This window comes from Camarhynchus parvulus, chromosome 3 (genome assembly GCF_901933205.1).
Source record: "Camarhynchus parvulus chromosome 3, STF_HiC, whole genome shotgun sequence".
In the NCBI taxonomy this organism is placed as follows: domain Eukaryota; kingdom Metazoa; phylum Chordata; class Aves; order Passeriformes; family Thraupidae; genus Camarhynchus; species Camarhynchus parvulus.
Genome location: NC_044573.1, coordinates 110795968 through 110823749, shown reverse-complemented (window position 1 = coordinate 110823749; position 27782 = coordinate 110795968). Strand labels below are relative to the sequence as shown.

At 46.4% G+C, this 27782-nt stretch overlaps 1 protein-coding gene across 1 annotated transcript in view; it reads right to left on the bottom strand.

Annotated features, from left to right (window-relative positions):
- Window positions 1–5099: 5099 nt before the first annotated feature.
- Window positions 5100–27782, bottom strand: part of KIF13B (kinesin family member 13B) — a 123777-nt gene continuing 101094 nt past the window's right edge. Inside the window, 5 exon segments of the mRNA XM_030945113.1 lie at window positions 5100–9364; window positions 11733–12705; window positions 14180–14242; window positions 23457–23590; window positions 24502–24619. Coding sequence (XP_030800973.1) covers window positions 8724–9364; window positions 11733–12705; window positions 14180–14242; window positions 23457–23590; window positions 24502–24619 — 1929 coding nt within the window. The 3' untranslated portion in view covers window positions 5100–8723.

The window sequence follows — 27782 nt, the reverse complement described above, 5'->3', positions numbered from 1 at the left end:
TGAAGGAGTTTTAGTAACACTTAAGGGTTCAGCAAATGAAAGCAATCTGTGTGTAAATGTTTTATTTTTCATTAGCAACAAAATGTTCTCACTCTGACAACATCTGAGGTGGGAAGGCCTGGGAAGGGACTGTTGGCAAGGAAAGCTGTGAGGGCATCCCTGCAGAGGGCAGGAGCTCAGCCTCTGGGGAGTGGATGGGTGCTGATAGAAGCAGTGATCCCGTGGGAATCCATTGCTGGGGTCCTGATGGAAATCAGGACATTTCCTGATGGAAATCCACTTTTTCTTTTTGGAGCCTGTGGCACACACAGACCTTGGCCCTGCTCCGAGATGCCTTTTGGAAGTGAGATTTCCCCTGCGAAGTGATTGTCACTGGCAGTGGATGTTGGTGACAGCAGATGGGTGCTGTATTGAGTGTTGCAAGCCCACGAGCGAGGCCACAGTGGAACAACCTCAGAGCCACACAAAAACAACAAAACCCCAGCGAAGGCCGGGGAGGTTCTCACATCCAAATTCTGTGTGTGCCTCGACTTTGTCCCACTGTGATCTGAACCCAGGGGCTGGTGCCAGCTGTGCATCTGCTGTCTGGGCTGTGCTGGGATGGCTCCAGCTGCCTCCTGTCACTTCCCTGTCCCCAGATCCATCGGTGACACCCCAGTGTCCCATCCCTGCCCTGCCCGTTCCTCCTCTCCCACCCAGCTGCTGCTTTGCCCCAGCTGGGCCCTGTGTCTCATCTGCTGTAGGTGTCCTGCCTACCTCAAGAGGTAACCATGGGATCCTGGAGTGGTGTGCTCGCCCTCTGGTCAGTTCTCCATGAGCACTAGCGCACACTCACACTCACACTCACACTCACACACTGGAATGTATATTCTCCTCCCCTCCCCCAGCCCCCAAATAACCTCTTGACCTGATCCTTGCTGTAGCCACCACCAACTCCTCTTGCAAATTGGATGCTGCTTTAAATGTGAAAACAAATGTTCAAGAAGCTATAAAACCTGAATGAAAGCTAAAGCTGAATTTATAAAGCCTTGTTGCATATGAGCCAAAAGTGCAAAAAGCTCTATATAATGAACTAACCTGCCACTCATATAAATATAAATATATATAAATATATTAAAATCAGACTGTTCTACAAAATTGTGTATTTGTATTTTTGTGTACGTACAATTTTCTGCTAAGCAGAAGGAGGATGTAGTATAGGATGATGTGAGAAGAGATTTTGTTTAATCATATTTCTTTGTTACTTATTTTTGTTAACATCCAGATGCCTGTCTTTGTCTTATGTGTATGACACTGTTCCAAAGGTGCAGTATCCCTCTCCTGCCGTGTGTCCAACCTCCTTCCTTCACAGGGGACGAGTCAGGTGATGCCCCTCATCATCATCATCATCATCATCATCCTCATCATCATCCTCATCATCCCCTTCAGGTCCACCCTGGTCTTGATCTTAAGGTCTGCTTGTTCAGCTGAAAGATGAGATGTTTCATTTCCCGTCTCCTCTTCGTGCTGAAGTTGAATATTCATGTTCTGGTTGATTCCTCTGCACGTGGTTGTTCCCTAAACACGTTTCCATGGTCTGCTGCTGCTCCTCAGCCTGACATTTTGGGGGAAAAAAATTGGATTGGATAGGTTGGGAAGGAGGATGAGCAGATCCTCATGGTGGGAAGGAGGAAAGTGCTGGGATGGTCCCAGGGGTGAACCTCAGTCCCACCCCATGGGGATGGAGGAAGCGCCTCGTGTTCCCCACACTGGCTGCTCCCGGGGGCTTGGCTGTCGGGAAGGAGGGCTGGGGAGGTGATGGGTTGTACCTCTCCCTGTGCCCCCTCAGGAACATCCACCCCTCGTGGCTTTGGGGCTCTTTGGCTCTTTGCTTTGGGCAAGCTGGAGCAGCCTTGAGACGGCCCATCTGTTCAGATGCCCTTGCACAGTGAAGGCTCTGAGTGTTGAGAAGAGCATTCCAAACTCTTCTCCCACTCACTGCCTTTACCTGCAAGGTGCTGATGGCTCCCTGTGAGGAGAAAAGGAACAGTGTAGGAAACCTGAGAACCCTCTGTGCCTGGGAATTGTTATTTATCCATGACAGAGAAACAAAGGGCCAAAGGAGACTGGATAGAACAGGATGTAGTGGAGTAACTGATGGGAAGCTTGGGGCAGGAGATGATGGAAGTTCACCTTCAGTCCCACCACAGCCCCTTGAGGAAGCTGGTCCAGCCTCCATCCCAAATACAGGTGAGGGTCAATATCCATCACAGCTTCCCCTGGCAGCAGCTGCTGTGAAAATGAACCATCAACCTCTCCCCTTGTGCCCTTTTGGGTTTTTTCCAGTTTAGTCCCTGTCTTTGTCAGAGCTGACCCACGGCCGGGGGAGAACGATACTGCACCTTTCTCCGTAGGGCTCATATTTATAACAATGTGTAATGACTGTAGCAAAAGTCCTTGTTTCTGTATGTGAATGGACAGAGAAACAAGTGCTCTATTGTATTGATTAAAATAGTTCAAATGAGTCCTGTATCATTGTATCTCCTATTCTGGATTAGTGCCTTTTGGACAGTAGACTGTTCTGTAATTAAAATGTAGTATAACTGCTTTTTTGTACAGTTTTGTTTTAATAAAACTTTTTTTTAATTTGTGTTTATTTTAGTATTGTACCTATTAGAAAATAAAAATGTATAACTCAACACTGACCCTTTTCTTCTGTCATCCTTTTTGTGCAGGGCTTGTCTGAGACCTAAAATGTATCCTGAGAGCAAAGTGAATGTAGAAAATTTGGATTTGTTTGGGGAAAAATTAATTCTTTGTGCACTCCCTCTCTGGAAGGGGTGAAGGCACGATGATGGTGGTGGGCACAATGATGGTGGATTTGGAGCAGTGGAATCACTTGGAATGTGAGCCATGGGCTGACTCCAGAGACCTTTTGGGGTTGTTTCCACTGGAAGATGTTGAGAGTGGAGTTTTCCCTCCTTTGGCTGGGGCTGTGTTTGTCACAGGTGCAGTGCTGGTCATACCGAGGTGCTGTGTCCTTGGGGATGTCCCCTTCCCTCTGGGAACCTCCCCCAGCAGAGCCTCGGGCAGGGCCCTGTGAGCCCCATCCCAACCATCGAACCTCCTGCTGAAGCAGCTGGAGGTCTGGAGGGAGCAGACCTTGGCTGATAGAACCAGAAGATGTTGAATTTTTGAGAAGCCCCGGGCAGGAGGGGCTGTGGCTGCCCTTTGGTCCTGAGCAGCTTGGGGGGGGTCTCAGAGAGGGTTCGTGGGGTGCGTGGGTGGGAAAAGCTTCCTCAGAATGGGAAGAAATTCCTGCAGGAGGTGTGGAAGCTGAGCTGGGTGGCAGAGAAGGTACAAAGTCAGAGGAATTGATTTATTCAGTGAAATGGTGCCCAGGTCCTGCCATCCTGGTTAAAATCAGGATGTGCAGCTGTGGCAGGACGGACACCCCAAAACAGGGAGGAAGGCAATTCTGGAGGGGTGCAGGTGATAAGTGACTTCAGGGGTGGGAGCACCTTTCAGACTGCTCCTTGCACCTCTCAGACCTTCAAAGAGGGGGGTAAAATTTATTTTAACCCTCCCCATCATCAGCTGCCAGAGCTGCTGTGTTTGCAGAGGGAATTTTCTGGAGGGAGGAGGCTGGGGATCATGGAATCCCAGAATGGTTTGGGATGGAAGGGACCTCAAAGCTCATCCAACCCCACCCCTTGCCATGGGCAGAGACACCTTCCACTATCCCAGGCTGCTCCAAGTTTCATCCAGTCTGGCCTTGGGCACTTCCTGGGATGGGAAAAACACTTCTAGGGGGGTCTGTGGCAACATCTGGGATGCTGGATGAAGCCCACTCCCTCCTTAACAGCAGAAAACCAGGAATAGAGAAAAGCTCCATTTGGAGATGTTTTGAAAAGCACAAGAGGAATAAATCCACATTGGAGGTCTGTGCTTTGCACAGAAGCTGCACTTCCAGCCCTTTGTGCCTGCTTTGGTAGGAAACCAAATTGATCAGGGAAAAACCAATAATTTCTCACAGGTTGGTGTCCAAAGGTGAGCAAAACCCTCTTGGAAATGTGCCCAGCTCGTGGCAGGGCAGCTCCTCTCTTCACTCAGGGTGAAGCCCAGGAGCTGCTGCCTCCCATGGCAAAATGTTTGAAGCCAAGCAAGGCCAATGGAAGCGGCGTTAATTTGAAGGAAAATGGGGAAAGAAGTGTTCTTTGTTAGTTTTGGAGGTTTTTAAAAAATTATTTTCCTGCTCTTTTTGATGGGAGCCTTTTCAAGCCAGCTTTGGCTGCAGAACAGAACGTGGCAGCGTGGGGAAGGTGCCACAGCCACCTTCCGGGTAGAGCGAGGTTTGAACAAAGTGATGCCGCTTCAAACAGCTCCTGTGTTTCAGCCAAAGAGGGTTTTTTTTCTTTCAGAAGGTAAAACATAAAAGGGAAGTGGCTTTAAAGGAAAAAAAAAAGAAGTTTTCGTGTGCTGATTGCAAGACAGTGCTGATAAAAATATCCTTTGCTCACGGAGTTTCAGTGGGGATGGGGGGGATCAACGCAGTGTTTGTTGCTTCAGAAAAAAGCCAAGATAAACTGAAAAGCTACACAGAATAATCCCAGTCAAACCCTGCCTGTTGTTTCCAACATGAAGCTGCATTTGGGAGAGAAATGGTGCCAAAGAGAAAGGAAATGATGTGGCCCAGGCAGGGGGTTTCAAGGACATCATGAAATGTTGAGGGGGGGTCTCATCACCCCGAGGCCTTGGCAGGGTTGGTTGTGGCAGCTCCCTGAGGCACTGAGCTCCTGGAGCAAGGCAGAAAAGTCCTTGGGATCCTCATCCTACTGTGGATATCAGGAAAAAATTCTTCCCCAAAAGGGTGGTGGGGCACTGCCACAGCTGCCCAGGGAATGCTGGAATCACCATACCTGGAGGGATTTAAAATCCATGTGGATGTGGCACTTGGGGACATGGGTCAGTGGTGGCCTTGCAGTGCTGGGGAACCACTGGAATCAATTTTGGAAGCTTTTCCAACCTAAACTATTCCCATTCTAAACATTCTGGTGCCACTAACTGGAACAACAAAGCAGAGACATCCCAGCTCTAAAGAAGATGTTTATTCAGGTCCTGCAGGCGGCATCGCACGTATGATACAATATTACAGTCATTTAGTATGGTACAGAAATAATTAAAAACTTTACAGCTCATTACAAAGTCTCTTTGGATTTCAGCTCATTTAAAGTACACAGAGCCCCTGCAGTGTCTGACCCTGGCAGGGCCACACGAGCTCCCGGGGAACCCAGCGGGATCACGGCTTGGGAATGGTGGAGAGCGCAGAAACCAAAGATGGACATGGGAGATGGAGGAACAAGACACTTGATCATGACCCCATTGGAGGTGTTGTGAAGCGTGACCAGCCCACACTGTTCCTCACCACCTCCTTCCCTAAAATCCAGGCACCCTGAGGCCGCCCAGCCCTCGCTGCTGGCCCTGGGATAAGGCACTGGGAAAACGAAATGTTGTGCAAAGAACCGGAGGAACTGGCGGGAGCATCACCATGGACAGGGCAGGACAACACCCAGGCCCTGCTCAGGTGGGGTCCCACCCCTGTGGGGAGCAATGAGGGGGTTCTGCCTTTGCAGGAGATGGTGTTGAACGTTCCACCCCAGCCAAGGACAAACCCCTCTGTTCAAGGACCCGGGCGGTGCCACCACACAGAATTTGCTTCTGTTCGTTTTCCTCAACTCAACAACACCATGGAACAGCAAAGGGCCAGAACCTCGGGGTGAACAGCCTTGATTTTGGACATGGAGATCAAAACACCTCAAGAGCTGAACCTAACACAGGAAAAAGGCGTGGCTTGGCTTGAGAAAACCCCAAAAAGTCCCTCTGAGCAGCCTCCTCTTGGCTGGCTTGGTGCCACAGACACCCCGTGGGGAGGAGGGACCCCCAGCCCTGCAAACACAGGGGGGATGGAGCCTTTCCCACCCACCAACACCATTTCCCAAGAATCTGAGACCCACCCACAATTCAGGGACACAGCCAGCAGGACTGAACCCTCGAGAGACACCAGAGGAGATGAGACACTCGATACAAATGACACTCTCCTGCTTTAAATATTCATCTTCCCTGTATAAAGTGCATGAAAATCTTGGAAAAATCTGCATAGCTATTCACACACCAGCCTCAGTGCTGGGTGATTCCAGTTAAGAGCACCTCCTCCGTTAGGCTGAGAGTAGTTTTTTTCTAATATTATCAGAAAAAAATAGATATCATTACCTCCATGATGATTTTTACCTCTTTTCTGGTCACTTGGCTTAGCTGGGGCGAAGTAACAGATGGCTTTGAGTAGAGAAATGTGCACTCACTGTGCCAAAAATCTGAAAAACACCTTTAGAAAACACCTCACGTGCCCAGGAAAGCTGTGAGGGAACAGGAGAGAGTCAGGGAATCCTCCAGGAACACCCTCATGGCCAAATTTGATGGTTTTGGCTTTCTGGAGCTTGTGCTGCATCAGGGTGATTTTAGGGAGCAATCTGAGGAGAGGTTTTGTTTCCAAAGTCAGGGGAAATGGTGAAAAGCAAGAGAGCTCTGAGCAAGGTCCTCCCTCCACGAAGGCACCGCGGGCTCCTCGTGCCAGTGGATTCCTGGAATCGCCCCAGCCCTACTGAACAGATTTGCTTCCAGATAAACCAGTTATCCCACAGGAGGGATATCCCAGTTATCCCAGCAGGTGTGGGCTGCTCTAAGCACCCTTCACACCCCTCTCTGTGGTTCTGCAGCACGACTGAGGGTGGGAGGAGAGGGAATCCAGCCTGGATCAGTCGGATCAGGTGTGCAAACACCAAACCACGGCCAGGGCTGGAGCCCAGACAGGCCAGAGGAGTTTATAACCAGCAGCAGAAACGGAACCACCCACCCAGCTCCTCCCCTTCTCTCCTGCAGCCTGGACACCTTTCCCTGGGGAAATCCTGGATTCCCAGTTAGCAGCACAAGAAAAGAGGCTTCAAAAGGACTTGGAGGTTCCTCCCTTTGCATCTCCCCCAAAAGGGGGCATTGAGCAAGCAGGGAGAAGTTTTAAAGATGTCCCTAAATCCAAGTATCTGAAATGCTGAGACTAAAAACACACAGCTCTGGGGAGGGGCTGCTTCACGTCAGCTTCTTCCGGCAGCACATCAGAACAAAGTGCAATTAAAAACACGGTCAGGGTGGAGTTCAGGGAACCAACAAGGCAGTGTAAGAGGCATAAAATTAATTAGTGGGTGGTCTTTCATTGGCAAGACTCCTCAGACCCCAAAACGAAGTTTCACTGTATGGGTTGTGTTCATAAAACCGGTTTTAATTTTAAAACCCGGGATTTCAGCATCAGAATTCTTCACTACCAAATTCCTCCCCCATCGTGGCTTGGATGGACAGGAGCTTCGTGCAAAGGGAAAAAGAGGGAAAACTGTACACTAAAAATATCTTTAAAAAGCTGCTCTGTACATTTTATATTAAGATTTCTTGAGGAAAATTTAGGAAACACTGAAACTACTTACACCAAGCTGGAAGGATACACAACCCCTGGCAGTTCTACGCAGGCTGCATCGGAACCCAGCCCGCTTATTTCTGCTACAGATTAGTTTCTATTTTAATTTTATTCCTTCTGCATAAATGATATTAATTACAGTAAATCAGCATAATTATCTCCTTCACTAAGCATTCCTATCTCCTTTGATACCAATGGAGCTTTCCCTTGGACCTCGGAACCAGATGTTTAAGGCACTTGGATACCCATGGGCAGCGACTGGAGAGATATTAAAGTTTAATCATTAATTTAGCATCCTAAATAGTCCCCACGTAGCTAAAACATCTATTGCTCAGGCTGTCCAATCCCCCCATGATGACTAAACAAGATATAAACAGCTCAGGATAAAAAAATCTGTGGCTTTTCAGGATTTGACAGGAAAACAAGAGTTGGCCGATCCGTGCGGGGACACTCGGACAGGGATACATCCCCTGTGCCACAGGCAGCTAAAAACCAGCCACAAATAAAATCAAGTTTGATAAAAGCCAGCCCAAACCTCCCCCTTTCCAAGAGAGAGGCAGGTTCTGGGGATGACAGAGGCACCTCCTCTTTGGATCGGCGCTCGGGATGGTGCTGGGAGAGCTCCTCTGTGGGGGATGATTGTAAAGCGCAAACATTTCATGTTTTAAAAGAATAAATAAAAATAAATAGACTGGATTGATCCTGTTACGAGGACAGAGACAGCCTGCTTGGCAAAATTCTGAGTGTCTCCAAAGGCTGGCTGGGAACAGGGGAGCACTTCAGTGCTGACACCTCTGCTAAAATCCTCTTGGCCCACAGGGAGGCACCAAGGAGAAGGTCCTGCCACTCTGGGGCAAGTGAGAGAGCAGATCCTGTCATGGTGAGAGCAAACACTAAATGGATCAAAAACCAAAACTAGGACAGAGCTGGCCATGGGCTTTCTCCCATTTCCAACAAACCAGCGGGGAAGACCTCACTGCTTTCCACAGTAGAGTGGGATAACAGGGCAGTGATCCAAACAGGCAGTGGTCCCAGCCACATAGCCCAAGGGCTGCTGCTTCTTTAAATAAAGGGACTTTGGGGGTTCTTTATCGCCAAACAAAGTTCTACTTTCACTCTTCTGCCCTCCTGGAATCATTCCCACCTTGCCCTTTCACGGCGGATTACACGATACTGACACAGCTCACACAGAATTACAACAGAGCTGTTGCTGTGGGGAGGCTCTTCAGGAACTGCCCTGCACTTCCCGGGAAGCACTGGTGCCTGGGGAGGATTCTGTGGCTGTTGGGAACCTGTGATTTGACCGATTTTCCTCTGAAAGGAGGAAGAGAAGGAGCTCATTACACCCACCCAGCGCCGGCTGCCGTCGGTTGCCCCTGGAGGCGTTGGGATTTGGGACAGGAAATGAAGGATCCAGCACCACGACGAGGCAAAGAATTATCATGTCAATCACCCAGAGCAGAGAGAACAAACCCTTCATTAGTGTTTGCCACCAACTGGAAGCTGGGACGGTTGGTTTCGCTTCCCGAAGCCACCGGCTCCCCCGGCCGCATCCCAGGGCGTTCGCTGGGCTGGGATCTCTCAGTTTGCCCAGGATTTCCTGTTCTCTGCGTTCTTCTGGCTCTTCTCCAGTCTCAGAGTGGATCCTGCTTCTGCCTTGGCCAGGGCTGTGAGGGAGGCCAGGTTGGAGGCTGACCCAGAGAAGTTCCCGCTCCTCCTGTTCTCCGCTCCCTGCAGCCTCAGGCCGGAGCTGCGGGCGCCGCGCGGGGCCCGTGGCCCTCCTGACCCTGCCCGGCTTCACCAGCAATCCATAGCCTGGGTTACACCTGAAATACTGCTTCCCCCCGATGGAGCCGTCGTTCTTGCCTGCAACAAGACAATCAGGGAGTCACAGAGAGGTTTGGGAAGGGTTAAATCCCATCCCGGTCCAACCCGGCACCGTCCGCTGTCCCAGGGTGCTCCAAAACCCGTCCAGCCTGGCCTTGGGCACTTCCAGGAATGGGGCAGCCACAGGGATGAATTTTTTCCTACAAAATGGGTTTTATTCTGTGCAAATTGGTGCTACTGCACCCAGAGAAGGAGGCAAAGAAAAAGTGCTGAGAGGGAGAACAACTGGTGCCTAAAAATACACCATGGAGGTAAAACTTCCCCGCTGAACTCCAGCAAGTGACTCTAAATGGGACACTCTGCCTTGTCCTTCCTTCCCACTTGCTCTATAATTTCTCCAAATGTGGTAAATAATCACTTCCATTACCAAAGTACCAGGAAGGAAGGAAAACCAGACATTTAAAAGAGCTTTTGGCTTTCTGATGTTTGAAGTTGAGGATTATCACTCTTGCCATGTTGTAAACCCTCCACAGAACAGGAAAGATAATTTCTCTAACTAGTGCCATTGAGATCTTTCTATTTCTCATTTTAGATAATTTACAATTCTCAGGGGAACTGTTCAGGGATTGCTCCCATCCATAAAGGGAAAGTGGAAAGATCCAACAGCTCTTTAAATGACATAAAGTCACCCCTTTGGCTTTTGGGATGTTTCCTTCCTCCTTCCACCATCAGCACATTGGGTCCAATGTACCCTCATGTGGCCAGGACTTGGATCTCCATGTCCCTGGAGTTCTATCCCTGTTTGCAGTGTGACAAAGACACCACTCTGTGATCACCTTCCCCAAGGGAAGCCCCAGATGTGCCATGTTCCAACAATCAGGGTCTTATTCCTTGTGGAAACAGAAAGGGGTGAAAAAAAAATTCCAGCAACATCAGCAGCTGAGTCTTCAGCAGGCCAAAAATCTGATTTTCCATGGAAGCTGCTGCTTACTGGGATGTTACAGAATCAGCACTGGAGCAGCCTGACAGAGGGAAGGTGACCTCCCAAAACTGAAATGAATCTGTAAATATATATATATTCAATTTTATTTTAATGAGGCACAAATCCAGGACTGAGGAACTACTACAGCTTACAAAAGGATCAAGAGCTCCAGTTTGCTTTCCAGGATGGAAAACTCCAGAGAGTTTTCTGAAAGCAGCTGGGAAGTCACTGTCCAGTTCAGATCTAATGAGGACACGGAGGGGCACTGGAAGATTTGGGATTTCTGGATCCTGGACAGTGTTCTGCTGGATGAACTGCTCCAATCCCAAATGTGCAGCTGGGAGGAGCGTGGGCCCCCTGGGATGTGCTGATTCACCATCCCGCCTGGGAATGCTGCACTTGGCTGAGAGGATTGGAATAAGGAGTTTTTCATGCCCTGGGTAACCCAAATTCTCTCTCTATCACTGCACTTCTCCCAGACTTTCCACTGGCACTCTCTGACTTCCCCCAGTCCTGGAGAGGAAAGGGGTTGGGAAGCCTGGACTCCAGCAGGGATCAATCCCAGCCATCATCTTCCTCTCCTCTTGTGCTGGAGACACCCCACTCCCACATCAACAGCAGCAGCACCCCCAGCAACTGCATCCTGGTTTCCGAAAAAATCCTGGAAACCCTAAATTCTGGGAATTCCACAGCAGTACAGGTCAGAGTCAGGCAGGGATGACAAATTAAATGGTGAAAGAAACCTCAAATTATCTGGTGGTCAGGGGATGATTATTTCCTACTGCTTTTTACATATATAGGGTGTATATATATATATATATAGAGAGATATATAGTGTGTATATATATATGTGTATATATATATATACACTATATATATACACACTATATATACAGTTTATATATATATATATATATACACACACAGACAGAAATAGTCTCTTGCAATTTTAAAGCTTACTTTAAAATAAAATCCTATTACCTCTTAATACCTATTAAGAGACTTTGCAACTCATTTAGCCTAAATGTCCCTTTGAGCTAAATCCCACAACTCCTGTTGCGCTTTGAGCACCCTTATCCTCCCAGCAGAAGCCCAGAAGAGAATCCTATGGACACAAGACCTGTCTCCTGCAGCTAATGCATGGAAAAGGAATCCTGATTCCTACTTCCAGTGTGAGAAGTCAAATGACTGAAAAGGGACAGTCAGGGATCACAGAATGGTTTGGGTTGGGATCTCAAAAGGGTTGGGAGTGAGAGCAGGTTTGGAAAAAGAGGACAGCAGGGAAGACCTTTTACATTCCCCTTTTCAAAATGCCTCCTGCAATGAGCAACAAACCCCCCGGTGGGTAATAGACCCCCCAAAAAAGCAGCTTTAGGATGAGCTCTGCCAGCTGGGACACGCCACGTGACCCAGGGGATGCTTTACCTGAAGGCAAATCCAGCTCCACACCAACCCATGTTCCTTCCTGGAAGTCTGTGGGCCCGATGTACCTGACAGTGCCCGTCTTATTGGCGCCAACTGTGACATATTCTCCCTCTTTCAGCCACTCAGGAATTTCATTGGCATCTTCAGAGTCAGAAATCACCTCCAGTTTTTCCTCTGCTGTCTCTGAGCCGTTGTGGTTCAGTCCACGGGCACTGGAGGTGCTCTTTTCTCCTTCCTGCTGCTCTTCTGTGCCCAGGGAACTGGTGGGGTCTGATCCCAGCATGCTGGTGAAGGATCTCAGCTCTGATGTTTTCACCTTCTGGATTTTGAAGGGCGAGGCTGCAGCGCTGGGCTGGTCGGGGTGAGCTTTGGGAAACCCCAGTTCTGAAGCCCCAGTGGATGTTTCCTTTTTCCTGGCTGGCCCTGCTGACTCCACTGATTGTTTGGATATTGACTCCTTTGGAGTGGAGGTAGAGAGAAGAGGTTTTGCATCAGTGGCTGCAGAGGCCTCGTTCCCCTGCTCACTGGGACAAGGAGAAGCGCAAGACTTTCCATTCACTTCAGGGCTGTCCCTCGGCCTGGGGGGAGCATTTGGAAGGCTGAAGGTGGGGGGATTCTCCCTCTTTGTGGCCAGAGAGCTCTCAGGAGCCCTGTCCTGCACATCAGAAGGGAGCTGAGCCCCTGCAGGAGCAGGGGAGTCACTCCCTGCGGGCGCTGGACCTCCCGGCTGAGCCACAGCATCACTTCCTGCTGCCAGGGCCTCGGAGAGGGTGGCTGTGGAGACACTGTGGGAAAAATACCCACTGGAGGCTTCACTCAGGGGGCTGGGAGGCCCCTCCTGGCAGTCCTGGGCCTGGGTGTCCCCTGTGGGCTGCTGCAAAGGCACTTTGGGTGTCTTCTCCAGACTCTTGTCCGCCTCGGGTGTCTGCGCCACCGTTTCCAGCGGCTGCTTTGCTGCTTCCTCTTGGTTCACCTGAAACACAGGGGGAGAGGGGCTGTGTGATCCAAAATATCTGGGCTAAAAGCACAGATCCCAGAGCTCTGGCAAGCACCAAGGCTTTGAGCTTATCTAAATCCCTGTGTAGCTGCCATGTGCAGAAGATGGAAGCTGATCCCCAGTCAGCCCTGCCAGCGTGGGAGGATTGTCAGCTCACTCCTCCCATTAATAAGGGAAGTGTCAACCCCAAGAAATACACTCCCCAATATTTACTGAAGAATTATTTATATTACAGGAGTGGTCATTTGCTGTTTGAACAGCAGGATTTATATGGAATGGGAAGCAGCCATGATCCATAAGTCTCTCACAGTTATTTGGCTTAACTCTCTGTGTGGATAAATCATCCCCCTGCACCTAAACTGTCATTTCTGTCCCCATTTCCAAATGCCATTCCCACCTCAGAGCCACCAGCACCTTGCACTTCCAGAGGATGAAATTAACTGCACCTCATGAGATTAACAGCCCATTTCAGTGATGTATTTCTTGGCTGTAAAGTTTACTAAATCTGATAGATCAATATCTTTTGCCAGCACATGTACTCTAAAAGATTAGGATGTCTCTAAATCTCTTCGGGAAGGAGCGAGGGGGGAGAGTGCTAATAGGAAGGGGGAGTGGAAAAAGAGGTTGGAAAAGGGCAGATTTGAACAAATCCTGTCTCAGGTGAACATTTTTGTTTATTATTCACAATTTTGTGATTTCTCCCATCTAGTGGTTGAGTGTCCCAAACTACAGGATTTTCAGCTTATTCCCAAAATGCCTTTTCCACTGGAAACTTAAGCAGCATTTGAAGAAAGAGGGATTTGACAGGATTACTAGAATTTCAGAACCAAAGGTTTGCTAAGTAAAATGTAATTAAAAAAAAAAGTGTTTGTTTTTTTTTTCAAAAATATTCTAGCAGATTAAAAAACCATATTGTTCACTTTCCTATGGCAAGGGTGGTGTCCATGTGGACTCGGGAGCTTTGCTCTTTCTCTGGATTTTCCCTTTGGATAACACAGAGTTTTCTAAGACAATAAAAGCACAGTGGGAGGAAGCTGATGTGCTGCTCAGGAGACTGAAGTTCTGCTGCAAAGTGGGAGATCACAGGCTCTATTTTCTCTCCAGCTTAGCAAGAGTTTTTCCATGATATCATGGCAAAAATGGGGAATTAAGCTCCACACTTAGAATAGCCACATCCTGCTTATAGACACTGTCAGAGCCGAGAAATTTTCCTTTTTAAAGCAGCAAACCAGCTAAATTTCAGCTAATTATCTGCTAATGCTTTCAAATATCAAAGTGGAAGCAGGAATAGGAGAGGAGGTTTTACCAGGACCTGAAACACCCAGCAGAATTTCACTGTCTCACAGCCAGGCAGCAGCACAAGTGCAACAGGTTTTAAACAGCTGAAGCTTTGGCCACCTCTGGCAGGTGAAATTAAAAATTGTATCCTCACATCTTGGGATGTGCTCACCTGTTTTATCCTTGCAGCACTGGCCTCCAGACTGGCTGACTGAACCATAATTCGTGGGACAGCCTGGGGGGAGGGAAATGAAGAGAATCAGTCAATGAAAGGATTAAATATTGGCAAAATGGTAAATGTTAAGGCTTGTATTTGAAATTTTGGGATCCTAAGCAAAGCTTTGTCATGAAAGGATGGAAAACTAAACCAGACTTTCAGTAGCTGAAATGGAGCTTGTCAAAAAAACAAGAGGGAGAGAGGTTTTTTACACAGGCAGAGGGAATGGTTTTAAGCTAAAAAAGATTTAGGTTAGATATTAGGATAGAATTCTTCCCTGTGAGGGTGGGGAGGCCCTGGCACAGTTAACCAGAGAAGCTGTGGCTGCCCCTGCATCCCTGGAAATGTCCAAAACCACCTGGATGTGGCACTTGAGGACATGAACTGGTCTTGACCATAGGGGTGGTGCTGGACTCGATGATCTTTGAGGCTTTTCCCAACTTTAAGGATCTATGGTGTGAGCTCCAGAACTCTTTCTCCTTCTCCAGTCTCTAAATTCAGTTTGGACCTGAGCATTATTGGCTTTACCACAAAAAGGAAGGCAGAATCCAGGTCTGTGCATCTCCTTTTCCAGGAGGACATTCCTCCTGGCACTGACAATAAACGGCCCTCACTTGCTCCATATTCAGGTTTTTATGTTGCAGATTTGAAATAAGCCCTCTCCTGAGAGCAGAGCAGCACACTGTGACACCTGGTATAAATCTGAGGTTATGCTGCTGCCTTGGGCTGTCACACAGCAGGGGAAGGAGCCACCAGATCAGTGGAGAACTTCAGGAAAGGGAAGCATGGAGAGAAGGAGAGAGGAGAAAAAGGCAAAAAAATCTCTTCAGCAGTGTTAAATAATGCACTGCAAGGGCAGGTTCAGGCTCTGAGGGGCAGAGCTCCTTAAGGGAGACACATTACACAATTTGGGAGCTGCCTGCTTTTATTCTTTGTTTTTCCCCCAAGGATTCCTTCTGTACAAACACACAGGCAGTGCTCAGCTCCCAGACAAGTGATTCCCAGAACTCAGCACTGAAATTCTCCAGCTGAAGAGTGAGGAACCTTCTCTTGCATCCCCTCTAAGCCCAGTAAAGCAGGAATATGACTGATCTTACCCTCAAGAGGAATAAACATGCGAGAGAGGAACAGCTTTTATTTATACAGAGATTGTGCCAGGCATTAAAAAAACCAAGGTGCTTCAAGGTAGAAAATAAAAAGACAAAAAATGGACAAAACCCCAAGAGGGTCACCAAATAAACTTTTTAAAGACATTAAAGCTCCAGTTCAATAAAAGGAAGCAGGAGAGGAGGGGTTTTTGGCTTGTTCCTAAACCTGCTTAATGAAAATTCACCACCGGAACAGGGCTCAGAGCAAACTGGCTCTGTTTGGGGTGCACAGGTTTGTGCATTTTGAGATCCTCACTGGGTCAGGACCTGGGGCTCCAGGAAGCAGATGGACCAGAATAAACCAATGAAGAAACCCTGCAAAGTTTAGGTTTTATAAAATATGTCCAGCCCTATTATCCAGAAATAAGCACTCAGAATTGGAATAAGGAGAAGTATTTAAAGCAGCTAAATCAGTTCCCTTTTCTCCCTTCAAAACAAATAAATAAAGTGTTTGTTTGGGTTTTTTATCTCTCAGAATAAACCAATGAAGAACCCCTGCAAAGTTTAGGTTTTATAAAATTTGGGCAGCCTTATTATCCAGAAATAAGCACTCAGAATTGGAATAAGGAAAAGTATTTAAAGCAGTTAAATCAGTTCCCTTTTCTCCTTTTAAAACAAATAAATAAAGTGTTTGTTTGGGTTTTTTATCTCTCAGAATAAACCAATGAAGAATCCCTGCAAAGTTTAGGTTTTATAAAATTTGGGCAGCCTTAATATCCAGAAATAAGCACTCAGAATTGGAATAAGGAAAGGTATTTAAAGCAATTAAATCAGTTCCCTTTTCTCCCTTTAGAACAAATAAATAAAGTGTTTGTTTGGGTTTTTTATCTCTCCAAAACCTCCAGTCTTACAGCCTGCAAATCCCCAAAAATCTAAAAATCCAGTTGGCATCACACAGCAAAAGAAAGAAAACCATGAGGCTTTAATCACTCCTCATCAAGTTCTCCTCCTGAAAGGATGACAGTTCTCCAAACTACAGAAAATTTGCCAAGCAAGGTTAGAAAAACAGGGAGAAAAAAGGAATTCTGAGAGGTGGCACTGCCCAGCTTTGGTGCTGACAAGAAGCAGCAGGGCAGGAATCCCCTCAGAGGGCACCACACCAGACCTGTGGGATGAAATGCAGTCGAATTCCTTGGGGAGGGGGCTGAAAACAAAGTGTTGGGACTATCTGGGAAGACACTGCTGGATGAAAAGTATTTCTGGATCCAGAGCCAAATTCTATCATGAAATGTTTGTAGGCAGTGGCTGCTAAACTTGATGTATCTATTTATCCAGGAGCCTTTTGCAGGGATGGATTCTGGCAGAATTTCTTCAACCGAGCTGACAAAACACAAGTGAGGGAGAACATGAAAGCTTTGCACTTTAAAGCATCTTTGATTGTCTTCTCCTAAGAGCTGCTGCTCTGTGCAGGGAGGTGATGAGGATACAAAAAGCTGGACATGCCCCAGGTAGGTGCACTCACATCCCAGAAATCCCCCGAGGGCTGGGATGGTCCCACACTTTGGGCAGCAGGGGAGGAGAGGGGGGGATTCTGCCCCTCTCAGGTGAGACCCCACCTGCAGAGCTGCCCCAGCCCTGGGGACCAACAGCAGGAGGATGTGGAGCTGCTGGAACAAATCCAGAGGAATCCACAGAGGTGCTCCAAGGGCTGGAGCCCCTCTGCTCTGGGATACAGGATGAGAGAGCTCAGAGGGTTCACCTGGAGAAGGATCCAGGGAGAGCTCAGAGCCCCTTCCAGGGCCTAAAGGGGCTCCAGGAGAGCTGGAGAGGGACTGGGGACAAGGGATGGAGGGACAGGACACAGGGAATGGCTTCAAACTAAAAGTGGAGATTTGGGAGGGATATTGTGTTCCCTGTGAGGGTGGGGAGGCCCTGAGGTTGCCCAGAGAAGTTGTGTCTGCCCTGGATCCCTGGAAGTGTCCAAGGCCAGGTTGGACAGGGCTTGGAGCAAACTGGGATGGTGGAAGGTGTCCCTTGTCCTGTCCCTCCAGCCCTTGTCCCCAGTCCCTCTCCAGCTCTCCTGGAGCCCCTTTAGGCCCTGGAAGGGGCTCTGAGCTCTCCCTGGATCCTTCTCCAGGTGAGCACCTCCAGCTCTCCCAGCCTGGCTCCAGAGCAGAGGGGCTCCAGCCCTTGGAGCATCTCTGTGGATTCCTTTGGTCTCTCTCCAGCTGCTCCATGTCCTCCTGCTGTTGGCCCCAGGGCTGGGGCAGCTCTGCAGGTGGGGTCTCACCTGAAAAGGGCAGGGGTGGGACTGGGTGAGCTTTAGGGTCCCTTCCAACCCAAACCATTCCAGGATTCCATGGTTATTCTATCAATCTTAGATTTTTTGGGTTTTTTTTGACATCTTCTGCTCACTGAGAGGTCACTTTGCACAAGCTCTGAGGTGACCAAAGGAGAGCCCAACCTGTCCCACTGGTGAGCTTGAAGAGCAAAAGCATTTCTGTGTCACTCCCCAGTTACAGAGGCGCCAACATCAATCCTGAATGAACATTTTTTATCCCATATATTCCACATCTATATAATGGCCACCTCTTCAAAGAGCTCAGCAAAACACATTTGGTATTTCTGTGTCATTAAGCACTTTGTGAAATGCCTCTGGCAGCAGTGACTGATGCCTTCAGAGCAAAGCCTTTGATTTGGTGTCACTTGGATGAAAATCCCTCAGCATTAACACTCAATATGCAGAAAGTTCAGTGGCATTTAAGAGAACAAATCAGGCCACTGCAGCCAAGAATTGCCCTGTGAATGCCAGGAATGGCTTAGCCAAGGTTGATACAATCCTAAAGGGATTTTATCCCGAACTTCCACTGTTTTTTTTGCTTTCCCATCCCCAGACAGGAGTGGCTGAGCCCAAGGACCCTCCCACTGACAGTGTCATGGTCCCATCACTATTTAACAGCAGCTACTGGGAACTGCTGCAGCAAAACAGAGATTTAAATTCATTAAAGAGAGATTTAAATCAGTTTGGAGCACTCAGGATAAAATATTTCCACAAGGTGTGCTTGGGATTGCAGGGAGAAATCCAAAAATTCCCTAGTACACAGCCCCAAAAGAAAAGATTCTATTTTTAAAAGGTACCCCCCTGCCCCAACAATATTCCTCTTGAAAATTATTTTAAAATTGATTGCAAAGTCATTAATCACTCAAATATAGAATCTCCCACCTTCCCCAAGGAGATCTGAAATCCAGTGCAAGTTAATTTGTTGGGGATTTTTTTTTGTGTTTGCTCATTTTCTTCTCTAAACACACTCTGTATTTAAATATTAACCCAAACAACTCCCTCTTATTCCACAGTCCCTGTGTGAAATGTTTCAGCCTGTAATAAGACATCAGAATTCCCCACTTCTAGTACAATTTGTACAAAATTAACCACACCATTTCCTATGCAGCTCAATTACTTCATTTCTAGGTCCTGGCAGATTAAAAGAGTAATCCATACCCATTTTTAAGTTAGTTTACAAGGAAATTCGAGTGGTTTGAAACTTCCAAAGCCAGTTTTCCACACACACTCTCATCAAAAACTATTTGTATTTGAGGATGACAGGGAAAACTGAGCTCAGAAAGAAATCAAAACACCAACAACTGAGTCACAAGGAGACACACGAGCTCTGCTGTGCAGCTCTGCTGACTGCAGCATCCAAATGGATTTTCACTTGGAACTCTGAAGGAAAAAAAAAGCCTTCAAGATGTTAAAGAAGGTTCTCTGAGGCCGCATTATTTACATTTGATTAAGGAATGTCAGTTCTAGCAATTATACTGTGCACCAGGCCCATCCATGAAACTGTTATTTTTTAATGGACTGCCAGAAAAGGGTTTTGTCTATTTAGAAAGCCTTTCATTAACTGCATTTCATTAGTTTTTAAGATTAATTTCCATGTCTGCATCAGAAGGTGGAAGGGAAAGAAGTGACAGCTGCCCTCTCCATGTGGCTACACCATAAAGCAAAAATGAATTATATGGAAATTCGAAGAGTTTATCCTTTTTTTTTTTTAACTTTTATTTTAAATAAATCTGTGACTCAAGATCTCTCTCTCAAGCCATCTGCTAACAAAAAGACATCTGAGCATCCAAAAAGGTTCTTGGATAGGAAAGTGACCAAAATCCACTCACCAAATTTGCCACAGGAATTTCCTTCGGTCACAGCAATGCCAAAAACCCAGAAAATGGAACTTAATATGTCCATTTTTAATGTCAGCACCCAGTGATGCCCTGAAATGTGATTACACAGGCAGTTCCTGGAGAGCCACGGGGTCACAAGGGAAAGGAACAGGAATTCTGCTTGGTGCACACTGGGAAAGCCTCAGCATGTGAACAAAAAAGAGGAATTTCAATTCCTACATAATATAATTAAGCACAGGCAGATGAAACTCTGCTTCTCCCTCCACCTGCATATTTTCCACAAGGATTTTAAGCTTCTCCCCATCAGCAGGGAGGGTCAGAAGGCTCCAAATCTTGCACTCTGTGGTTCTCAGCTTTTTCAAGAATAGGCTGGGAAAATAAAAAGCAATTCCAGCCATCTAGAAAGGTTTAAATTGTTGGGTTTTTTTTTTTTTTATTATTTACAGACTACTAGCAATTAATTTAAAGGCACCAGATAAAGGAGAAAAGAGGCATTTTCTAACTTTAAAGTATATAAACAGCTTCATCAGAACCCAATCTTTTAGGTACATAAACAGCTTCATCGGAAGCCATTCTGCAAGTTACATAAAGAATCCTATTATGCCAAATTAATTCAATCTAACTAATTAGAGAGCAGGAAGTTCTTTCAATTATTTTATGTGCTGTCTGAGAAACACACTTGAATACGAGAGCAGATTTCATTAATTGCGGTTCATTATTCTCCAGATTAGTTACTAAACTTGCAGCAGAAGGTCAAAGACAGCAATTTTATTCACTGCCACCACCTTGACTGGGATGTCTCTGCCTTTTTTTTGTTTTTGAAGCACAAGGAACCACTCTAAACAAGGAGAGATCACTTTGTAAAGGTAATTTTGGGTGGGCTCGCCCACTTTAATGTTGATGCTGCTCCAAGCAATGGGCAGGGCTGAAATAAAAAGCTGCTAAAATAATTTTAAAAGTGTAATTTTTATCATTATTGATCAGAACTGATCTCCTTTTTTACCAGCTCAGGATCAGAGATTTGGTACCACACCCACTTGGAATAGTCATGGTGAACTTAACTTCAATTCCAAACCTGGGAAAAGGTTCAGTCCTGCTCCTTGGAAATTTGCTTTCCATGGAATCATGGAATATCCTCAGCTGGCAGGGCCCCACGAGGATCACTCAGTGCAACCCTGGCCCTGCACAGACACCCCAACAATCCCACCCTGTGCACCCCTGAGGGCATTGTCCAAACCCTCCTGCAGCTCTGGCAGCCTTGGGAATGCCACCATTCCCTGGGGAGCTGTTCCAGTGCCTGACACCCTCTGGGGGAGGAACCATTTCCCAAAATCCAACCTGAATCTCCCCATCTCTCAGCTCCCAGCCCAGGAAAGGATGATTCAGATCCTTCCATCCCTTCTGTCATTTTTATTCCTGAACTTTGCTCTCCCAAATTGCTGTTTACAGCAACAAAACTCCAGCAGTTCCCAGTTAAGGGTCAGATTCCTTTGCAATTAGAGCCAAAAAAGTCCTTTAGGCTTTGCCTCTCCCTTACAGGTTTTTCTCCCACCTTGCACATTCATTTATGTCCCCTGCCACTGTGCACTGAAATTTCCTTCTCCCACAGCCCTGGAGGTGCTGTTGTGTATTCCCTGAGGCTCAGAAAGAGCTCAGAAAAATTATCAGGGGTAAATTTTGGTGTCCCCGCCATGGCACAGTTTCTCCACAGGAGTTCCTGGCTGCCTGGAGCGACCCCCTGAGCCCCCCATGTCCCTCAGCCATCCATCACCGCCCCCAGCTCAACCCCTGTGCCCACATTTGCATCCTCAGGCCATTAAAAAGAAGCAGCACTGGAGATTATGGCATGGGATGGGATACTGATGATCTTAAAAAGCCAGACTTGCTGCAAAGATGCCTCTTCATTTTTGTGCTGCACAGAAGAAGCTGGAGCTGATTCTGGGGCAATTCCTTCTGCTTTTTTTATTCCCTCTTCTGTGCATCTTTCCTTAGGATGAGATTAGGAAAAGGTTTCTCTCCAGAGGGTGTTGGGGCACTGGAAGAGCTCCCCAGGGAATGGTGACATTCCCAAAGCTGCCAAAGCTCCAGGAATGTTTGGACAATGCTCTCAGGGACAGGGTGGGATTGTTGGGGTGTCTGTGCAGGGCCAGGGCTTGGATCAATGATCCCTGTGGATCTCTCCACATCAGGAAATTTCACAATTCCCTGGGATTGCTGACAGCAGTGAAGAAGCCCCATTTCCCTATGGATGGAGCTGCAAGGAATTTGTGAAACCTCTCAAACCAGGGAGGCAACATTGCAATACAGCTGATTTGTTCCACTGCAAAACTTGAAAGTAGAGAATAATTCTAACATTTCATTACATTACACAGATCCACTGGTCATGGAAACCCTGAGCTGCTCTCCAGTGCAAGCACAGAAGAATCACCTACTCCTCTTATTTTTTTAAAAAAACAAAGCATTAATAGCATTTCCCCTCTTATTAAAAATTGTTGAGATCATGACCTGGTTGACTTTCCACAGTAATCCATAACATAAACTAAAATCTCATTAAAGACATGTCTCTGTAGTTTAAAACTTGATTTCTAGACAAATCATCCAGGACTGATCTTGAACAGGAAAGGAGTGGGAACAGGTGGTTAGACTAGAGGCAGGAAATTAGGCCTCGTTTCTCCTCTCAGCTCTCACTGATTCACTGAGGATTCAAGAAGGTGTGAAAGGCTCTCACTGCAATTGCAAGAGCACCTATTTGCATCTTTCCATACCCAAATACCTTTAAAGAAAGTCACCACCTTCATTTTAATTCTCTACAGTTCATAGATGAGGGGGTTTGTACAATCCCAGCCTCAGCACCAAGCAAAAGGTGAGATTAAAATGTAAAATGAATCCCCAATCAAGCTAAGAATATTTTAACACTTCCTTGTTCTTATTTGTGTTACATGTGCCAGGAATTTCTTTTAAAAATATTTAAGTGTTAATAGATTTATTTTTGCTCTATCTTACTGTATTTCTGTTATGCCCAAACAACTTCCTGTACTCCTGGGATGCTCTTGTAACAGCAAGTTTAGTTGTAGCAAACAAAAGATCTGGATTCATCCACAAAAAAAAGAGTTGTTAAAGGATTTTAGGGTTTGTTTGGAGGAAGACATTCTTTAAAATGTTTGCCTGCATGGCAAGAGGTGAAGAAAAGTCTGAGTTAATAAGCTTCCAGAAGAGGGTGAGAGCAGAGCAAGCATGGACAGAATGGAATCCCAAAACCTTTCACACCAGATCTGGCTCCAGATTAATCTTCAAAACAGTTTGTTAAACCTTCAAAATTTACTCTAAAGGGAAATATTCCTACAGCCTCACAAATAAAGGAGATGATATGATTTATAATGGGATTCTCTATTTCACCTGGTGTTTTTTTAAAGACAAAAGTGTTTTTCCAGTCAGCTTGACTGTGCATCAACTTCTGCTCAGAGCACAGGAGCCACATCTGGAGCAGGTGGGAGCTTTGCAGCACAACATCCAAAAGGAAAAAAAGGAAATCAAATGCTTCCCTGACATGTGGAAGAGACAAGAATGAACAAAAGCAACTGCCCCAAGTACACAGAGAAAGATGGAAAAGGTGACACGAGCTGGGGTGAGGGGTGGGGATATGAAATAAAGAATTAAAAACAGAATTACATTTTCCTCCTGGCAATACACAAACAACACTAAGTGCCCTTCATAAATTTTACCATTGTTGCTGTGAGTGGGAGGCCCATAAATCACCCTGGGAGTGGAGCTGGCACTTGGAAAAAGCCAAATGGGCTGAGCGTGTGTCAATAAGTTCCAGCAGCTCCACTAGCCCTGGACAGGATGGAGGGGAAATGGATCAAAAGCTTGGTTTGCTCTGCAACAACTTTTCTAAAACATCTCCCTGCCAGCAAGCCCAGCAGCACTCACCAAAATTGGATTTTGTGGGTGATTTAATGCCTTACCTGCTGTGCAAGGGGAGAGCTCTGCCTGCCCTTTTTCTCATCTCTAACAGGGAACAGGGACTTCAGCAGCTTTGGCATCTGAGGCACCAAGGACTTGACAGGATTCAGGTAGGAAGCAGCCAGGCTACCAATACCTGTTGGAAAAACAAAATATTCATACATGAAAAGAATTATTCTTTGGAGGAAAAGGGGAAAAAAACCCCAAAGCTGACCCAAAACCTTCTATAAATTTTTTTTTTAAAGTTATTTTTAAAAGAAGTTTTAATTTAAGTTTTAACTTTTAAAACTTCTTTTCTAAGATGAATTCTGTGGTCAAAGAATTAGCCAAGGGAAAGCACTCTCTGACTTTTAGTGACACTCAGGAGCTGTGACTTTATCCCACATTTAGGAAGTTCCCTGAGCTGCACCTGGATCAGGGGAGTTTTGTGAGCTGAGTAAGTGCCTTACCTGGATCAGGAGCGTTTTGTGACATAAAGAAGAGCCCCTACCTGGATCAGGAGAGTTTTCTGAGTTGAAGGAGAGCCTTACCTGGATCAGGGGAGTTTTGGGAGCTGAAGGAAAGCCCTACCAGGATATGGGGAATTTTGTGAGCTGAAGAAGAGCCTTACCTGGATCAGGGGAGTTTTCAGAGCTGAAGGAGAGCCCTACCTGGATCAGGGGAGTTTTGTGACATAAAGAAGAGCCCTACCGGGATATGGGGAGTTTTCTGAGTTGAAAAAGAGCCTTACCTGGATATGGGGAATTTTGTGAGCTGAAGAAGAGCCCTACCTGGACCAGGGGAGTTTTGTGACATAAAGAAGAGCCCTACCTGGATATGGGGAGCTTTCTGAGCTGTAGAAGAGCCTTACCTGGATATGGGGAATTTTGTGAGCTGAAGAGCCTTACCTGGACCAGGGGAGTTTTGTGAGCTATAGGAGGGCCCTACCTGGATCAGGAGAGTTTTCCGAGCTGAACAAGAGCCTTACCTGGATCAGGGGAGCTTTGTGAGCTGAAGAAGAGCCCTACCTGGATCAGGGCAGTTTTGTGAGCTGAAGAAAAGCCTTACCTGGATCAGGGGAGTGGTTCTGCTGCCCAGAGCCTGGCAGGGAGGTACGAGATGGACTAATGCCTCTATTGGAGTTTGTGGCACCTTGGGACACATCTTGCTGACTCTCCCATCGACCCTAGAGGGGGGAAAAAAGAGGTTTTTTTCCAAGTTAGCACAACAGCAGGAGCACACCAATCCTGACACACCCTGCACAGCCCCTCTGCCAAGCTCAGAGTGCCAGAGCTGAGGAAAGACCCTTCCCCAGAGGTGCTTTTAGTTGGCAGACCCAGCCCTGCAAAGATGAGCACCCTCAGCATAAAAGCACAGAAAAAGTTCATTTCTAGACCTCACAGCTGTAATATTTCACTCACTTGTGCTGCTGTGTTGTGGAAGCTGAGTATGTTACAACCAGGTGAAAATAATATGGTGCTGTCTGCCCAAAATTCCTGAATATTTTGTGTATCTACTCAGGAGTAGTGGAAGCAGTGGCAGGAAAAAGGGTGAGGACAGAGCTTTAAACAAGACAAGAAATACAAGACCTAAAGGCTGGATGTTTGTGCCTGGAGTCAGAGAAAGGAGGAGTTAAACAGATCAAGAGGAAGCAACTGTGGCACTGCAAAGTTTTCTGGGACAGAGGAAGTTGGAATAGCCAAGCTGTGGACAGCAGGACAAAAAAGATGAGGACATGTTAGGGTTTTGAAGATCAAACAAGATTATTTTCAGCCCTACAAGAGCCTGGTGCAGATGAGGAAGAAACAGTGACAGAGAAAAGAGCAGCTCCTTTGCCTTCCCAAGATCCCAGGGTTCTCTTTTTGGGTTCTCCCATGGATCCCACACACCACGGGTGATTTCTCTTGCTGTTACAAAGGTCCACGGTGGTTTTGGAACTTTCCTCTCAAACTCACAGCCAGTAACTGGCTCAGTGACAAAGCCTCTTGGCTAACAGAGAGAAACCCCAGGCCACCATTTCACAGCAGCATGTGAGGGTCAAGAATCTGTGTGTCCAAATCCATTTTTTATTAATTCTCTCATTTTGCTAGGCAAAATAATTTATAAATTTGCCTGCAATGATTACTCCAAGTGACCGGCCAGGGTGTGGCTGTGCTGGAAGTTTCATGTGGATGCAGGACAGGGCTTGGTTTTGCTTCACCAACTGAGTGTGTAGAGCTGGAAGGGAAACCAAAATTCCATGGGGTTGTCCTGAAAATGCCTGAGGCAGGCACACATGCAAAATCAAACTGCCAAAGCAGCTCCTTCTCATTTACCTAATTTACAGGAGACCTGAAGGCAACTCAGTACCCATTTATGAGCCTATGAGTCAAAAAAGCCCAGGATCAGACTCTCCAAGAAATCTCAGTCAGGGTCTTGTGGGAAAGTGTTTTCCTGTTCAGGTGGCAAAATGTTCTCAGGATGAGCTTGCAAAGCTTCACCTTTCCACAATCAGGGGTTGCAAGGACAGGATGGTGCAGCCAAAAAAAAAAAAACCCTGAAGTCTAATCCCTGATAAAAACTGAAGTCTAATATTTTTATTTTTTTTTGGTGGAGAGTTGCGCTATGGTTGGTGCAAAATCTGGATTTTACTGTACACCTGAATTTTGCTTGAAATATACATAACAGGAAGAGAAATATTTTCACAGTAAAAAGGTGCAGGAGTTACAAGGGATGGAAGGACCTGCTGCATCCTAGACCATAACTTTAGTGTATTTTTTCCTGGAGGAAGAGGGGGAAAATGTGGTTTTTCAAGAAGCTGCCCACTGTTGGATGCAAGGAATTAATCTGACCTTGAACGTAATAATAATGACAGGCAGCCAAACTAATCTTAACTGGAACTTGAAGTCATGAATGTTTCACAAATAATAAATAAGCCAGGACAGGAGGAATAGATTTCTCCACTGGGTTGAAGGTCATGGTGAGCAGCCCAGGGCAAGAATCATTTCCATTTGGATCTATAAGTCAGTCCCAGGGAAGCTGCTCCTGCTTTGAATAGCAAGTAACCTCACTTGGGCAGAGCAGGACCTGTCCTCAGCCCTCCTGCTCCAGGTCCAGCCAGTGCTGCAGCTAGGAGGACAAATCTGGGATAAGTGATGGGTGTCTGGGGTCACTGAGGCATCATCCTGGAAGTGAAGCTGATGGAGGCCAGGCTGGGAGCAGCAGGGGTTTGTTAATCTGCTGGTTTTGAGGACTTTGGTGTTTACACCTTTCTTGGAAGCTTCCTGCTCTGCTCATGCCTTAAGCCTTCAATTCCAGCATCAATTTTTGACCTGCAACTCATTTATGTCTTACACACATCCAAGAACCATGTCTGAGGCTGGAAAATTCCACAAAATGCTTTTTTCCTATTCCTCATCCCCAAACTCTTATTTTAAATTTTTTTTTTTTTGCTTTCGTGTTTCTGATAGTGCCGATTTCTCTCAGGTTGCCTTATCATGTGCAGAGATTAATAAAAAATAGAAAACTCAAACCAAATAGCACAAGACTCAAAATAATCTTGAAATATTGGTTTTGTTGCCTCCTGGCTTAGTCTGCCATCAGCCTGGTTGATGTTGGCACTGGATTAGGAAAAAGAGCTATGGAAGAGTGAAAAGCATCTGAAAGCTTCATTTTTGGAGAATATAAACTTGATTAGTGATCCTTTTGGATCTTGGGATAGTGATCCACTTAAAGACAAATGGATCAAGGTGCCACATCTTGAGCCAAGCCAGCTCAAGCGCTCCTGGAGGTCACAGAAAAAGAAGAAACAGAAAGAATATTACAAATACTCAAGAGTATCATAGCTTACTACAACAGGGACTCAGTGCAGGTAAAGAGCAACTAAATAATTTTCTGAGTCATGATCTGTTGAGTCAGAAGTGCCCTTCACTGACTGTTCCAACAGCAAAATGGTTTCAAGCAATATCTTGACTTTCTAACCCTGTTTGGGGAATGCTGAGAAAATGGAGTAGGTAAGAACCAGCAGAACCCTTTCAGAATATTCATCCTGCACAGAAAGAATGGCAGCATTTGGTGACTTTTCTGTAAGAAAAGGCTTTTTATTGTAGGATCTTAGAAATTTTGCTTCAGCTTTGATACTATAGCTGACCACATTTTCTAATAATTTTAAGTATTTTGCCAGGAGAAATAAAATGAAGGTCCTGAGAATAGGAATGAGAAAAGGATTTGTGTGGTTGTTTACTTAAGGCGTGTTGGGTTTTTGAATTTTACTTGCTTTGGAGAGAGTGCAGAGATCAGAGTTTTAACCTGAAGGTCAGATTTGGAACCCTCAACTCTGAGATGACAATAAACCATCAAAATTAGGTTAG